Raw genomic sequence first — 17,367 nt, 5'->3', positions numbered from 1 at the left:
GGCCGAAGGCCGTGTTTGGCATGGCTTCCCTCATGCCAAACACGGGCCAATTGTGTTTGTAATACAGGCACTCAACAAAGCCGGTGTGCACCACTGTGGATTCGGACGCCCCGGCGCCAAGGTGTGGCGGACTCGTAAACTCACGTGGTGATCTGTGTCTCCATGAAGATGAGAATGAACACCAGCAGAGCGGGCAGCACACATCCGAACATCATCCAGATGGGGAATGCTCCATCAGAGCCCAGGGGACTGATCACCCAGCCACGCTTCTCTGGAGTGGTCACAGAGAAGCCACTGGGAATGCTCAGTTTCTGGACAGACCAGAGGAGAGAGACACACATGAGTTAATACTATGGTGAATGGCGGTGGCTCAGTGGTGACTCACACGCTGTAAATACAGTATATCGTTGCTGTCGGAGGCAGAAACCTCCAATCTCCATAATCTAACTTTGAAATGAATGCTTTACTTATCATACATCTACAGTGTTACACAAAAACATCAACAGTAGCAGATCTACAAGGTTGAGGCTCGACTCGAGTCGACACAGTGGCAATCGACAGGTTTTGAGCTCGTCGATAAGCTACTTTTACATTTGCATCAGTAACAGTAACAGTTTTGGACGTTCTGTATGAGGTTTCCCCCCCGACAGAGCTGTTATACCTGTATTATCTCACAGTCTCACCTGTGTGAAGGTGTCTTTTAGGCTGTAGTCCACCAGCACCATGATGAGTATGGCGATGGGTACTCCAAAATCACCAATGATCCTACGGAACTGAACAACACAATATGTTTACTTTTATCCCAACTGCAGGCTACTGTATGAATGCCAATCCTATCAGTCTATGCTCACAGTAGAGTATCGAAGTCCTGACGTCACTCCCTTATCGCCTGGGTGACCGAAGTATTTTCTATTCGAAATGCCATATGGTCAGACTCATCTATAAACACGTCAGATAAGAACTGTGTTCCAAAAATGAACAAATCAGCCTGTAAATTCTGTCGGGTATGTGACTGCGTCTTTATGCTACACACGTCTGTTTGGAGAACACCAATTTGTACTTTTTCACCGTCAGTTAATGCAATGGTATTTTCAATTGAAAGAATGTATGCCGTGACCGAGGGGGATAGCGACAGTGATGTCAGACTTCAGTTCTCTACTAAGTACAAGCTGGTTTTCTTCCACTTGGTGCAACTGCTATAATTTATTAAAGCACTTAAACCACATATTTCAATATACAGGGCATTGCATGTAGCCTGGTAAAACAACCCAGCCACGGAAATAATCAATATCAATGTCATATGATATCAGGTCTGCTGAATGAAAGTGAAATTGAATTCCACTTTCGGTTTACCAGGCTAGAATTTTATGCACATCCATTCAAGGCTTTAGATTAGAATAAGCTCTGGCATGAAATGACAATGAATAAATATTACATATGGCTGGACATGCCAATTTTGCTTCTGTTCAGCAACAATGGGCATTTGTCGCTCAATCAATAATGGAGGGTCGTGGCCTGGGCCGTGGCTCAGCGGTCCAGGCACCTTGGCCGGTAGCCCAAGTCTGGCAGTGTGCCGCGGGTTTGACTCCCGATCCCAACAGCATGCAGGTCACCCCCCGTCCCCCCCACGACCCCATCTCTCTCCACAAAAAAAACAAACATTAAAAATAAAATGATAATGGAGGGTCCTTCAAAAGGCCAGGGGAACCCAACACTTTGAAACATTTGAAAAGCTTCACCTATATTAATGACATATGCCCAAAACAAGGATGCCATATCAAAAGTGCATAATTGCCGCAATGTTGTCCGTCATAAAAACAAAGTCAAGTAATGTCTCTAGTCTGTTCTTTACCCTTCCGGGGAAGAAGGCGCTGTTCTTGAACTTGCGGAGGTAGAAGGCGATGAGGAAGGTGCCGGCCATGAGCACCAGAGACAGCAGTGCGGTGTTGGGCTCCCCGGTGTTCTCTGCCACGACGGGGATGCTGCTGTTGCCTAGCAGCAACGTTGTGATGTTCCCTGTCAGTGTGTCTTCGTCAGTGCTGTTGTCCATGTGGGGACAACGCTTCAGCGGGAACTCCTTGAAGATCTGCCCGGCAACAACAAAGTGATCAAACAAAGATCGCACACAGACACACAAAGTATCTGCACGCCACACGGACAAATGTCATGCACTGTACATACAGTAATGCATACAAGTCACATTAAAGCACAGCTTTCCTTTACCCGATGGGCGATGGCACAGTAATGCACATAAGGCACATTAAACTGCACAGCTAAGCACAACTTTCCTAATGGCACACATACTGTAACAGTGTCACACACGATTACTTTAGAGAAAGAAGAACTGGCACATCTACTGGACGGCAGGTGCAGGACCAACAGTGGATAAGGGCTATTATATACAAAATGTAACTTTGTAACGCTCCCAGGCTTTATTATAGATTAATGATTCGACAGTCTTCATCAGAATGAGGAACACACAATTACGTTAACACAGCCTCCAATTTGGCATTCATCACACTTATATATTGTAAAAGGGCATACGACAATAACAATGGAGATATGAATAATAAATAGAGAGATTACAGTTAATCGCTTTCAATGCTACACCATGCAGCTCTAAAAGTAATGTAAAGCTTGGATGAGGATGCATCCAACTCTTAATCAATTTGATCTCCCATTCTCCCATGGACAGTCCATCACCCAAGATTTGTTAGACAAAAACATGCTTATTTTGACCCCAGGATTTGAAACATATGGCTCTCCGAGTTCACATTACCAGTCAATTGTTTTGCATTTGAAGTAAGGAAAATAATAATCATCACACTGATGTATTGTAGTATCACAACACTACAGACACTCATCTTAAGCCTCTTAACCCATTAAGATCTCAAGCTTCAAGGAGTTTTACTGTCATTCCATAAGAATGAAATACAGAATGAAATGTGTTTACCCTGGAGCGCATCTGTCACTTTAGCTTTTAACCACTTTTTATACTTTAGCTATTGAAAAATGGTTGATATACACTACAGGCTCAGATATAAGTGTGTAGATCTGAGTTTTTTGAAAAATGTGTGTGTGTGTGTGTAAGTGTATGTGATTTAAAGCAGGGGTTCTCATAGTGTCACCAGGGTCTATTCTTTTAATAAAATAGACATTGCCAAAATGTTTGGGTATTGTTTTAGACATTATTTTAACACCATAAATATTTTATGGGGTCCTTGGCACAAAATATTTTTCAGATGGGGCTCAACGGCCAAATACACATTCGTTTAGGGGTCCTTGACATGAAAAGAGTTGGAGAACCACTGCCCTAGGATGATTAAATCAACCACTGTATGTTATCATCCGTCGTTGTGGCATTTCCATGTTCGCTAAACCACCACCACTTTGGGTGTGGTTCTATTCCCTCTATTGACTGAACAATATAGGATACTGTAAGCATTGATGACGGTAGATACACACCTGATACAACACACAGGGCCCCATAGCTCAGTGGTTAGAGCACTGGTCTTGTAAACCAGGGGTCGCGAGTTCAATTCTCGCTGGGGCCTATCAGCTTTTTAACCAGAGTTGATGAAAGCACAGTCGTGCACACACACAGAACAAGGGTGAAAGTGAGAGAGAGGTGAAGAGGTGAAAAGGTGTGTGTGCGTGTGTGTGTGTGTGTGTGTGTGGTGCCAACGTGCTCGTAACCCTGAGCTTAGCGCGCCACTTTGAATATGTTATTTTTTCACAGTAAACATTTCAACTCAAATCTTTGCTTCTAGGGGGTCCCTGAAACAACATATTTTCAGATGGGGGTCCGGCGGCCAAATACATTTGGGGTCCTTTGAGCACCACCGATATAGAAACATAGAAAACCATTAATGGGTTAGTGTTTTATATAACCGCCCAACCAAAAGGTGATAGTTATCCCAAGTGTGCAGCAGCCCTCCTACCCTGGTTAGTGTTTTATATAACCGGCGACCGCCCAACCAAAAGGTGATAGTTATCTCAAGTGTGCAGCAGCCCTCCTACCCTGGCCAGCTTGATGAAGGTCTCGCAGATGAAGATGAGGGAGATGAGGAAGGAGAAGATCTCCTGGGTGAAGCGAGAGACGAAGCGCACCAGGAAGCTGCCCTCGAACGCCACCATGACCACCACGATGATGATCAGCCAGAAGCCGATCCACACACGGCCCGTCAGGTACTCGATCTCGTTCCCTTTGCAGAACTGTCCAGACAGAATAGAATACTTGTATTAAAGGCAATTTACCTCGTAACCGGATGTTATAGGGAATACCTATTGGGTGGCAAAAAATATATATACTTTCTGGCCTTGACAGGCCATACATCCAAACAGAAATGTTTTATCTGCAGCTCTACAGAAAGATTGAATTTGACATCATGAGCTACTGCTAACATAAGCCGTTTCTTACAGTGGCGGTCTGCGAGTGAGGAACCCGGATGTGAAGACGACATGGTAGTCTAATTATGTGGTCATTTGGAACCCACTCAAGGACACTTTGAGACCCACTGTCTGTTTCCAGTCAGCCAACACACACAAAAGCTGCACGCCTGACTCTGTTCGACCAGAATGGAACATCATCGCTAACACCTGTGGCCATTGGATTGTGGTTTTGCCAGAGATCCATCAACTCACCGAGTAGAAGGCCTCCTCAAACACCAGCAGAGGTCCAGAGAAGCCCACGATGAGCAGTGGCTGAGCGCCCAGCAGACAGAAGATGATGCCCTGCACCGCCGTGGAGACGATCAGCTCTGACACACCGATGAGCCCCTCCGTCTTCTCACCTAACACACACACACACACACAAACCCATTCAGGACGGGAACCCCTTTTGGTGTTTTAAGCATTATAGGTTATACTTTAGCTTTTGAAAAATAGCAGATCTACAAGCTCATAGCGCGGCACTGAGATTGTAGATCTGCTATTTTTGAAAAGTACTACTTTTCTACTACTCACCGAGCAGGCCTCCGAACGTGATTGCCGGGGAGAGAGCGGCGAAGTAGATGAAGATGACGGCGGCCATGCACTGGGCGTTCAGGGCGTCCTTGAAGTCACTGACGTAGAGAGGGTATCGGCGGCGCACGTCTCTGATCAGCCCGCCGAACGGCCGTCCCGTCCTCGCCAGGGGGTCGTCCTTTTTAGAAGGCTGAAGAAGAGCTTCTGTGGGGGGGGGGGGATGTATTATGGCAGGGGTCGTCAACAGGGGGTCTGGGGACCCTAGGGCAGTGTTTCTTAACCTGTGTCCCGCGGTAGTTTACTGTGCCTTCTGATCTGTCAGGTGTGCCTCGAGATTTTGACCGAAAGTAACACTAGCCCACCCCCGAAAGCGATAGCTAGGCGTCCTATTGTTGTGTTGTTGTTGTTGTCACACGTGCGATAACGACATGCCGACGGAACAATAGACTCTAACGACCATCGGCCATAGAAATGTTAATCGCGCCTGGCAACTTTACTGTATAAATGGGGCACAGTCATGGCATTCACATTGTACAGCTACTACAAGATGGAACCAGCCGCAGACACAACGAAGCAGGCAAGTCTCTTGATACGCAGTACCACTAAGAGTTCTGAAAAAGGTCTGGAATTAAGCTACGAAATCGCAGAGATGTTGGCACAGTTTAAAATGCCACATACATTGGCAGAAACAGTAGTAGCCAAAACTATGAAACTCATAGGGCGTCACTATTTGCCACCAGATATTGTAAAGGAATTAGCAAATGTGCCGCTCTCAAATGACACAATTGGCCGACGCATTGAAGACATGTCTGCAGATATCGAGAGTGTTGTCATACACAAAATTATGAGGAGTGGTAAATTTGCACTGCAAGTGGATGAATCAACAGATATAAGTGGACACGCACAGCTGTTGGCAAACGTGAGATTCATTGATTGTGACGCAGATGGTGACTTCATCAGAGAGAATTACCTGTTTTGCAAACAACTGCCTGGAAATACAACAGGAGAGGAAGTTTTCCGGGTGACATCGGAATATTTGGAGAAATGGAATTTAAGCTGGGAAGACTGTGTCAGTGTGTGCACTGATGGAGCTGCAGCTATGACCGGGCGATACAAGGGATTTGTTAGCCGAGTGAAAGAGATTAATCCTGACGTCATGGCTACACACTGTTTTTTACACCGTGAGGCGCTAGTTGCAAAGACTTTACCAAAAGACCTGTTAGTTGTGTTGGAAAATGCAGTAAGCGTCTTTAACTTTATTAAAGCAAGACCACTGAAAAGCAGGATGTTCGCCAAACTGTGCGGGGAAATGGAGGCGGACCACCAAACTCTGCTGTTGCACACCGAGGTTCGATGGCTTTCCAGAGGAAAAGTTTTGTCGCGTGTATATGAACTGAGGAAGGAATTGCAGTGCTTTCTGTCCGCTGAGCAATCCAAATATGCCGAACTGTTTGCAAATGAGTACTGGTGTGCAAGACTAGCATACATGGCGGATATTTTTACCCATCTGAATGAACTGAACAGGAAAATGCAAGGGCGAAATGAGAACATTCTTACAACCACGGCAAAACTGAACACATTTCGGAACAAACTCGCCATGTGGCGGCGTGCTGTGGGCACGGGCAAGCTAGAAATGTTTCCTTGCAGCAACGCTGGATACAAAAACAATCGTGAATTGTGTGGGGTCATTTCTGAGCATCTGGAAACTCTCGAGGAGAAATTTGCAATTTATTTCCCCCAAGTTTCCGCCGAAGACTTTGACTGGGTCCATGACCCATTGACCGCGGAAAACGTGAACAGCCCAATGCAGGAGCAAGAGCAGTTATTGGACATACAGGGGGACTATCAATACAAAAAGAAATTCAAGGAACTAAGTCTGGACAGGTTTTGGTTGGCTGTTGGCAAAGAATATCCAGCCATCACAGCCAGCGCAATGGCAGTGCTGCTCCCCTTTTCCACAACCTACCTGTGTGAGCTTAGCTTTTCAAGCCTGACTTGCATAAAAAACAAACACAGAGAGAGACTGAGAGCAGTTGATGAGGAGCTCCGTGTCTGTTTGTCCAGCATCCCAGCCAGGATAAAAACTATTTGTTCAGGAAAACAAGCTCAAGGTTCACACTAAGACAGAACTTGTCAAACATACTTTTCTTTTTATCAATTATTTTTTACGATTTTCTTTGTACAAAAGTGCTCAAGTTTAAGACCATTGTATTGTGGCAAAAGATGTTTTTCTCTTCTTTTTTTTTTTACAACTCCTTTTTTTATTTAGAAGTATTACTTTGCATTGACAAATTGAACATGTGTGTGCTATATTTTGTATGAGTTTTCAAAAATAAATTGGTGAAACTGAGGCACTGTCTCTGTCCATTTCTTTCTCTTTAAAATTTAAATTTGACGAGTGCTGTCATGCGTGTTTTTAAAAGTATATTGGGTTCATATATATATATATATACATACACCGGTGTATATATACAGTATATACACACACCGTATATCTAGGTGTGCCCCGAGATTTTTAGGCTATGAAAAGTGTGCCCTGGGACAAAAAAGGTTGAGAAACACTGCCCTAGGGGGTCCTCAGAGTTACATGTTTGGGGTCCTTTTACTGTCTACTCTGGCATTTGCACCACCCACACTGTTTTGAAGTTGCTTGATTCAAATTCACAGTTTTAACCATGATAGATTAATTGGAAACACCCGTCCTTTGTTCTGGTGACTTATGTTGTCCTTCTAATGAGTGAGGGGGGGCTGTGGTTTTTCTACTTACTTTTTTAATTTATTTTGTATAATAGATTTTCTTTTGCAAAATGAAAAGTAAAATAAAATACATGAAAAGTTATAGAAAAAACCAGGCGACGTGTGTTTTCAATGAATCAACGGTTAATGGTTAAACTAGGAGGTGGATGATGATAAGCCGAAGGTGCGTGGTACCTTTGTCCTCCAGACTCTTGGGCTCCTGGGCCATCAGTTTGGCCCCCTGCTCCTCCCGCTTGCGGAGCATCTCCTTCTGGAAGCGCGCCACAGAGCGGAGCAGCTCGTCACCGCCCATCTCGGAGGGCGGCAGCACGATGCTGCAGTCCAGGAAGCTGTTGATGGCGTTGAGCAGGTCCTGTCTGTCGTCCGCCATGTAGGCCGCCTCGTGGAAGTGCTACGACACACACACACACACACACACACACACACACACACAGCCAAGAGAATGATCGTCTCAGCAGAGCATTGGGAGGCAGGCAGCGGATGCCTTGGACAGCTGAAGATAAAGTGGCTTTTGAGAGAACGTTCCATTGAATCAGCGATTCCCGAACTGTGGGGCCATGGTTATAAATGACACGTTTCATTGTTGCTGTCAGTGCAGAAACCTCTTATCCCCCATATTCTAACTTTTAGGATTAAAATTTTAAAAATATATAGCGAGACTAGACCAACCGCAACCATATACAATTATTGTAGTGTTGATATTGACTAAAACAATATCAACTAAAACAAATTTTGTTTTAGTCGTAGGGTCAGAAATAGTCAAGATATTTAGTCTTAGTTATCATAGCTTAGTTTTTATGAAACGGTACTCATACTTTCGTCATAGTTTTAGTCAACAACATAAACACTAGTATCTTATCTGCCCCACTATGTTCTGCACCAGGACCTCAGCCACCCTCACCTTGTCGGACATGAGCGTGGAGATGGAGCGTCCTATCTGGTGGTAGTCCATGTTGCTGCTGGGGGGTCCCAGCAGCACGAAGATGAACCTGCAGGGCACCGGGACCTCCAGCACAGAGTCCAGCTCCACCGCCTCCTGCAGCCGCACGAACGCCATGGTGGGCTGCTCCAGGAAGTCAACGCTGCCTGAGAACAGCCCCAAGATCTTTGTTTGCTATTTTGGTTCCTAAACATGTTTTCTTTCAAACTAAAGCAAAATAAACGTAAAAAAATACAGATTTAGATGTTTATTTTGATAATTTATTTTGAAAATCCACCATCTCTATTTTCATGATTAGTTGTTGGTACAAAGGAAGTGACCATATTTGGATCAGACCACAGTCAGCTCGAGGTCCAGACCTTTCCAATGATATATGCCATTATATGTTGTTGCCAAGGTTTGGATGAGATATTTTGTCTCAAAATAGTGGCTTCAAATAAAACGTTTTGGAATTTTAGAAATCTTTAAAGGCTGTTTTCTCAAAATTAGTTTTCCTCATACCTGGGACAAAGAATCTTCACTTCAGTTGAACTCACATACACCAAACGTTCCAGTCTTATTCATAACTATATTCCGCAGAAATTTACAGAGGGATTTGTTGATACATCATTCACAGCCTGATTTACATCACATTTTATACCTAAAAACATGCCAAAATTGGGTTTTTTATGCCTGTTGACACTATTTTCTGATTTGTGGAGTGATAATTAGATATCAAAAATCCCATCTGTAATTTTTTTTGTCTCTAATGTGTCAACAAAATGAAATGATAATTTTGAACCTGGCTTTATCCGATCTTAAAAAAATCTTTAAGTTTTCTTCTTCCTTCTAATCATTTGTTCAGCCCGAAAAATTGTGTTTGTTGTCATGATTTGTCACGACAAGAGTTGGCTTTGTCCACGGCGTAAACGACTTTAAATAAATACTTTCTGAAAAGTCTATGAGGAAAATTAACGGGGATTTCTTTTCCGGGTCTCTCGAGGGGGCGAGACTGCGACGCTCTATACAGGTAGCCGTGTACAGGATTACTCCAATTTAATGAGTGGAAGAAAAACTCACCCACGAGGACCACCGTGGCCTCAGCGTTCTCGGGGATCTTCTCCAGGAGTTTCAGCTCATGTTTGGACTTGGAGCGTTGCATGCCTGAGCCTGCTGCTGGAGTGGACTAGAATACAAGCACAACATGGGAGGAAACCAAACTATGGAATCATGTGCATCTTTGACTGGTGCTTACCGTGCTTTACACACACACACACACACACGCACGCACGCACGCACGCACGCACGCACGCACGCACGCACGCACGCACGCACGCACGCACGCGTGTGTCTGTGTATGTACAGACAAAATTGTTTTTGGATCCCGACCTCTGCCAAGGACCTGGTTGTTAGTGAGTGGAAGTGCGAATTTCAACGTTTGTTTCAGTCATCTATGACACCCCTGTTGACTTCCATTATAAAAAAGGTATAACTTATGTGAAAATAAATGAGTGGAGATACGTCTGTGGCCTACCTGTGTGTGTGTGTGTGTGTGTGTGTGTCTGTGTGCCGGTGAACGGTTTGAGAGAGATTAGCTCTGGACACACAGGCAGACACAGACCCTTATAGACATGAATGTTGCGCTTGGCTTTCGTTTCCGACGACCGCACGTGGCCTCACCTGCAGCTCGTGCTTCTCGACGTCGATGCGCGTGATGTCCGACTCCACCGCGATGGTGGTGGTGCCCATCAGGGGGTCCGTGACGGAGGGCTCCGTCTGATGGATGTGGTTGGCGCTGTGGTGGTGGGCCATGAGGCTGCCCAGGCTGGCAGCAGAGATGTTCCTGGGGAACGGGCTGGTGTGCTCCTTCTCATCGCTCGGGTGACTGAGGGGACGAGAGGAGAGGAGAGGAGAGGAGAGGAGAGAGGGACAGGCAGTGGGTGAGTAAGTCAAAGTAGTATTCTTTTGTATTTTAACAGTTCTACTGCGAATCACGCTTTACCCGCATTTTAATCAAATATTCTACGCTGCCGAGATAGTTTTATTACCTTTAGAGCATACGCTGAAGTATTTGGGTTTTTGATCCGTGAAAATCAGGCGAAAAAAACGTTCGTCCGTTTGTTATGAACGATCGCACCACCTGCCATCTTGGTGCACCACAAGACCGCACCACAAGACCCTCCATGAGGCGTTGTACCCCATTCATTTGCAAACTGCATTGGCCTCAATTTCCCAGAAGCCCTAGCAGCCCACAGCATGTGTTGATTTCCGGTTTCGTCATCATAACATGAAGGTCTCGTCTCCAGCTCCGCGGCAAAGACGGAGTTTCTTTTTAATTATTAAAATACGGTGAATTAAACACATAAAACAAACAGCGGGAATGTCGTATTAAAATTAGCGGCCGTCACACTGTTAAAATTGCCTTGTGTGTGAGTTGAATGCATGTAAATAACTTAACACATTTGCGGAGTACTGTCTACAGTAATTTGGTAAAGAGATGCCTCTATGCTAGAGTTCTCAATCTCTGCCCGAACCCGACCCTACCCGGCCCGACATTTTCGGGTAGGGTTTAGGCTACTATACTATGTGACCGGACTGCATGGTGGAGGAGGCAGCAGCAGCGCACCATAGAAGTGACAATAGAACCGTGGTTGTTGAACTTGCTTGCTACCGCTGTCTGGCCTCTGGTTTGCGAACCAAATTAGTTTCTTAGTGCTCAGCATTGTCGTAGAAGTTTAGATGTAAACATTTAATAATACCCCTTTATAAAGAGCATCTCCTCTAAGTTACAGTCTGAGATTATCTCATCTGTCACACCCCTGTGGAACCGTTTTGTTTTACAATGTTACTGTCCCATTTGTTGAACTGGCTCAAGTCTTGAGGCTATGTTGGGGGTTGGCTGTTGTGGGAGTGAAAGCTACAAAGGCTGTGACCCTATGTTACTCTGGGAGTCAGACTGGGGTTTCCATACATGAACATGTAAGTCTTGGCTCCTTACTCGAGTAAATCCTCATACTTCCAAACTCTGAATTCTTGTGTTGCCTCATTATTATAATTGTCCTTTTGAGCATGTGTCCTACAGACTGCCTAAACAGCATCAAAGTATAGAACTTAAGTTAACTTGCCATATGCTTAAATATTAAAGACCATCAATTCATCTGCAATAGCTCGTTTTGGAAACTTCAGGGCTTAACAAGACACTATTGTCTCGTTGAACCCAGCTGGGTGAATAACCTAAATAACCTAATCAACGTCACCACGGTAAATGCTCCATATAACTATTATGAATGTATTATTATATTATTATTAAATTATTATTATTATATGTACTATTATATGAAAGCGCTAATGTTAATGTTCACTCACTGCATACACATAATATATAGTTACATGACCAAGCAATGTTACAGTCCACTGTAGGCTACAGCCATTTGGTTTACAAATCGTAGCGCTGTACAGCAATTTAATTTCCCCATCGTAGCGCAGTGCGCCTCATTGTATGCCCAAAAGAACAGATCTGCAAGCTGTTGACACGCAATCGAGCGGCATGTTGATTGTATGTCTGTTCTTTTGGTTAGGCAACGCACATTACATGTGGTATGTGGGTTTGCGATGCAATGATTTATGTAAACTATATAGGCATACAGTAGCCTAGTAGATTATAGCCAAGTTGACAGTTGTCATAATATTGTTAGCAAATAACAAAAACAACGTTAGCAAATGGTGAATAATGAAAAAGTTGCACTTTGTTAACGGGGACAGACTACAGTATTGGACATATGAACTGTGTCACATCAGAGGATCGCTACTACTACTTCACAGATGTTTACTCACCCCTGGAAATCTCTGGAAACCATTAGAATGTTGGAAATGGAACATTATCAGCCAATTAACGTGAGTTACATAAATCCTTTATTTCGGTGATCAGTCCGTTCACACTCGCCTCAATAACATTTGAACCACGGCGCAAGGCGCCGCGGCCATATAGTGGCATTTTTTTCCCCCTTTTTATTCACTTTTTCAGGCCTAACATTATGGTCATTTTTAGGGTCGGGCCGAGCCTCGGGCCGACCCAGTTAGGGTAATTCTCAGGCCCGATGAGAAGATTTATGCTGGGCAGCAGACTCGGTCACAATTTATTTAACGTGAGCGAAAGTGAAAGGACGCTAGTTTGGACGTATTTGGGATGTCGAACAACTTGTTATTGCAACAGAAGACAAACTGTGGTTGTACAAGGAATTGTATGTGTATCTTTTATACTGAGCTAGTGAGCTAGCAAGCTAGTGAAAGTGAATTCAGATTTATGGAAAGTTATGCCACTATAAGTGCCTTTGTGCCTTGCACCTCAGTAAACAGTGAATGCCCTACCATGCACCATAAATTGCTTGAATAGGGTCCTTAGTCTTGTTCGTCTACGCTTATCATTTCCATCAATAAACCAAGCTATGAAAAGTGAAACTTGCAACCGCTGGTCACCTGTGTTTGAGCAGCAGAGCTCTCAGGACGTTGGCGCGGTCCTCAGCCTTGATCTGGTCGGAGATGATCATCTGCTCCACCACCTGGTGGGCGATGCCAGGCAGGGTCTTCTGCTCCAGGTCCAACAGCACGGCGCCTGAGGAGGAGCAGCATCACAGCGGGCTCAGAGCAGGACGCATGGGAGTCATTGGGAGAGCCTATGAGCTCCTGTAGCACAATGGTTCTCAAGACCCAAAAGAGACATTTTACTACTAGATCTGATATTTTCAGTACATATTTTTTTACCAGAGGCTTGAATAGCGCTGGTCTATAAATACCCATGAAAACTTCACGACAGGTCGACCCAAACAACAACACTGCATGTACAACGGTGGATTCGAACCCACAACCTCTTTCAATTCAATTAAATTGCCTTGGGTCTGTCTATCTCTTGATCACACACACACACACACACACACACACACACACACACATACACACACACACACACACGTCTCTTACCGTGCGAGATGGTCTTGCGTAGTTCCAGCAAGCTGCGGAAGGACAGCGAGGCTACGTGGGGCTTCCCCCAGCGGTCGGTCTCCTCCTCCACGTCCTCCTCAAACTTGATCCAGCGAGCCGTCTCCTTCCACTGCATCTCCTGGTTCTTGTCCATGATCAGTTCGTTCAGCTCCACGAACACCTGGGACAGAACATGACGTGGTGAGGGGAGGGGAGAGATGTTGAGGCGTAACGGGACGACGCCGTGGGAGAAAATACCATGCAGGTCCACTCCAGCGGGTGCTTAAATATTAAGTTATTAAACTGTGACGTCAAACCAAAAAAAACGGCAGATCATTTTGTGTCAGTTGTGTTAAGCTGGAATTTGATAGCAGTGTCACTGTACCTGTACATCTTACCGGTGAGACCAAGTCACACGTTAAAGGAGTATTTCATACAAAACAAATTACTTATTTTCTAGCAATTACACACCCCATGAAACCTTGAATTAGTGGATTTGTTTGTTTTTGTCGCATTCATAAGCCAATAATTTCACTCTTTTGGCTGGAAACCGCCGAGTCAGGAAGTAACATCCGCTATTTAACGAGTGGCCGAGTCTCCGGTAGTCTTCTACAGGGTCTGCTACTGACCACAGACCTAGTCATTAAAATATTGGCTCAGGAATGCGAGACAAAACATGAATTCAAGGCTTCATGGGTGTAATTGCTAGAAAATCAGTATATATTTTTTGCAGTGAACTACTCCTTGAAATGTTAACACACAGTTGACATGCTCAAGGTACCCGCAGCATACTTACTGTACCTGTAGAGTGATGCAAGTAAGCCATTGGAGTCACATCACCCTGTCATTGTTACGATTTGGGGAAATGTAGCAAAAGCTAGCATTAAAAAAAAAGATATATATAACAAACTGCCATATTCACTTTGTCCACCAGGTGAGACTTCCACTGAGCAGAGCAACAGCTGGGTAGAAACCCCATGCTGATCAATCAGCCGTTAAAAGGACACACCTCCAGACAAACAACGCCACCACAAAAGCCTACTGTACGAAACGGCATCAAGCCCTAACGGCACTAAATGTGCAAATGTACAGCCTCACATCACATCAGCCATGCCTGCTGTGATAAAAAAAACAACAACACACACACACACACACACTCAGGCACTCCTCACAAGACCTCAAACCTGGCTTTATGGGTCCCTCACCTTCTGGCGGGGAGCCATGTGACTATAGAAGTCCAGGTCTATGGCCTCTGGCCGCGAGGCTGAGCGGTACCAAATCACCGGTAACGGCTGGAGCGGAAGAGGAATGGACTCAAACACAGACACTAGCAGCACACACACACACACACACACACACACACTGGGCCCTCACATCTACAGTATGTACAAACACACACACACCTGACAGGGACTTGTTGATTACCTGTCATGCTGGGGGCTTGTCGTCCGTGTGTGTGTGTGTTGCCATATCTGCTTATTATAAGCAACTTTGGGCTTCCTTTTCCTGTAAAGTTCACAATTGTGAACTTGTAGATCGGCAATTTACAAATAGCCAATGTATACAGTATTCAGGTTTAAAGTGCTCATGTGGCCTATTAGTAGTTGTTTCTTTTGGGCTCGTTTTCATAGACCTGGTTCCTTATCTCTCGCACAAAATCTGGCAACACTGGTGTGTGTCCGTGTGTGTATCTGCGTGTACGTATGTGTACGTCCGTGCGCGTGCGTAAATAAAACATGGCTCCCTCTCTCAGGAGCTCCCCGTATCTGATTACGTGAGTGCCTCTCTTCCCCCTTTCTTTCCACAAAGGAAAGAAGTCAATTCATTAATTTTGAATTGTGCCCCCTCCCCGTCTCATTCACAAAAGAGATGTGAGCGGTATAACGAAGGGAAAACCTTTCCCAGGATTGTTACACTGAAAAAAAACTATTGTTTTCTGACAGACACCACAGCCTTGAAGCATAACATAAGATTCTAAATACATACATACATACACCTACTACTGTGAAGAAATACAATATACTGAGATAGCTGTAGATTGTGGACATCATCTTATTCAACAACAACAACAAAATATTCTAAGACAAGTTTTGGGCTGAGTGACTAAAGCTATGGTGGTCCATGGCTCAAACACTGAATAAATAATGGACCTTGATATGAAAAGGGTTAAAAACCACTGTTCACCCTCACATGCATTTCACAAGCCCTTGCCACTTGGAACTTATTTTCTTTCGTTATTTTTCCATTTCTTTGTTTTCATTGTTTTTGTTTTATATGTTAGTATCTTATCTGTCTGATTACGTTATCAAATTATTGATGTACACTGTCTTGTATGCAAGTCTGTCTAGTGTTGTCCTTGTGTATGTCAAAAAACCCTCAAAATAGGCCTGGGCTGGCCGAGCGGTCCAGGCACCTGGGCTGGTAATCCAGATCAAATAAATAAATAAATAAATGATGATTAAAAAAAGAAAACCACTGTTCTAGTAGAGCACTGAAGTATGGCGCTAGAGGTCGCTATCCCAGTGGCATTATTTCTATACTAGAAATTCCCCAAAGAGAAATCTGAGATTGTGTCATGCAACTCTGTTACAAACATAAACAAATCAGTCGGGCAATTTGACTCATATGGACATGAGCTCCATATCAGCTGACAATGAAAAAAGTACAAATTCATCTATATACATATATCTTGTAACAAACAGTGTAACTCAATATCATAAAGGACACACATATCTGACAGAATTATCAAGCTGATCTGTGTGTGTGTGTGTGTGTGTGTGTGTGTGTGTGTGTGTGTGTGTGTGTGTGTGTGTGTGTGTGTGCGGGGGGGGGGGGGGGGGGGGTTACAGGGAAGTAACAGGGAAATACTTTCACAACAGTGAATGTAGTTCTGAAATTGCCCAAAATTGGCAAAAATAAAGTTCTTCATAATTATATCATAACTAGAGCAGAGCCCGTTGGGCTCTGGCCTACTTGAAACGATGCAAGTTGGAAATTAATGCCCCACCCAGTTATTATGTCTGTGTCCCTGTTATATGGAGTTCTTTGTGAGGCATGCCCAAATATGGATGTCAGAACATCATTGTGATGTCAGAACAGGGAAGCTCAACTGTATGGAGATCCAGGGGGTGATCAGGTGTGATCAATTGGCTGATTAGGGCCCTGTCCAGAGCCGGGGTAGAGGCCTTTGTGCTGGTTCTGCACAACCGGCTATCCAACAGACTCCACACCGCACTGCACAGTCCCTGCGGTGGTGAGGAACGCGTGTGTGGGGGCAGCGGTGGCCGAACGGTTTGCGGAGCGGTTCGTATCCCCGGACCGGCACGTTAAAATTACCACCGCTGAAGTGCCCTTGGACAAGGCATTGAACCCCTACCATGAAATGTTCTATGAGCAGGGCCTGGCTGTAAACAAGTTCTTGAGCTTAGTCCAGTTACCCTGGGTAAACATAGTACCTTTCCTTTCCTTTCAAATTTGAAGTCGGTGGGGCGAACTCTTTTCAAGTTACATGGATTACAGACGTACATACTGTACACACGTACAGAGACTTGGTGCATATAGAAGATAGATGTGGTGGTGGTTCTCACCTCATGTGGGGTGCGGTCCTGCTTGCGGGTGCGGACGCTGGGCTCCTTGTGCTCCTTGTGGTCTTTGCCCGTGTGCACCACTTGGCCCTTGGTGCTCTTCCTGACCAGGTGCCTCCGCACCCCAGGGACATCTTCAAAACGATGGCCTGGAAGAGAAACACC

General features: G+C 44.7%; 1 protein-coding gene across 7 annotated transcripts in view; it reads right to left on the bottom strand.

Annotated features, from left to right (window-relative positions):
* The window catches only part of slc4a2b (solute carrier family 4 member 2b), a 66,405-nt gene that overhangs the window by 6,314 nt on the left and 42,724 nt on the right, over positions 1 to 17,367 (bottom strand). For 3 of the 7 annotated variants that reach the window (XM_080794167.1, XM_080794168.1, XM_080794166.1), the window contains 15 exons: positions 17,206 to 17,351; positions 14,824 to 14,910; positions 13,619 to 13,799; positions 13,118 to 13,253; positions 12,476 to 12,487; positions 10,322 to 10,526; positions 9,722 to 9,827; positions 8,624 to 8,808; positions 7,897 to 8,113; positions 4,966 to 5,169; positions 4,645 to 4,793; positions 4,021 to 4,215; positions 1,853 to 2,086; positions 684 to 773; positions 145 to 311 (listed from right to left, as the gene is read on the bottom strand). In XM_080794167.1, coding sequence (XP_080650293.1) covers positions 145 to 311; positions 684 to 773; positions 1,853 to 2,086; positions 4,021 to 4,215; positions 4,645 to 4,793; positions 4,966 to 5,169; positions 7,897 to 8,113; positions 8,624 to 8,808; positions 9,722 to 9,827; positions 10,322 to 10,526; positions 12,476 to 12,487; positions 13,118 to 13,253; positions 13,619 to 13,799; positions 14,824 to 14,910; positions 17,206 to 17,351 — 2,314 coding nt within the window. Of the gene's footprint in view, positions 1 to 144; positions 312 to 683; positions 774 to 1,852; positions 2,087 to 4,020; positions 4,216 to 4,644; positions 4,794 to 4,965; positions 5,170 to 7,896; positions 8,114 to 8,623; positions 8,809 to 9,721; positions 9,828 to 10,321; positions 10,527 to 12,475; positions 12,488 to 13,117; positions 13,254 to 13,618; positions 13,800 to 14,414; positions 14,460 to 14,823; positions 14,911 to 17,205; positions 17,352 to 17,367 lie in introns of all 7 variants that reach the window. The other 4 variants (XM_080794170.1, XM_080794169.1, XM_080794171.1 and 1 more) reach the window with 4 other exon arrangements.

This window comes from Protomyctophum bolini (assembly GCF_963924005.1).
Source record: "Protomyctophum bolini genome assembly, chromosome: 21".
Lineage (NCBI taxonomy): Eukaryota > Metazoa > Chordata > Actinopteri > Myctophiformes > Myctophidae > Protomyctophum > Protomyctophum bolini.
The sequence above is the reverse complement of the archived record's forward strand: the minus strand, read 5'-3'. Positions and strand labels throughout refer to the sequence as shown.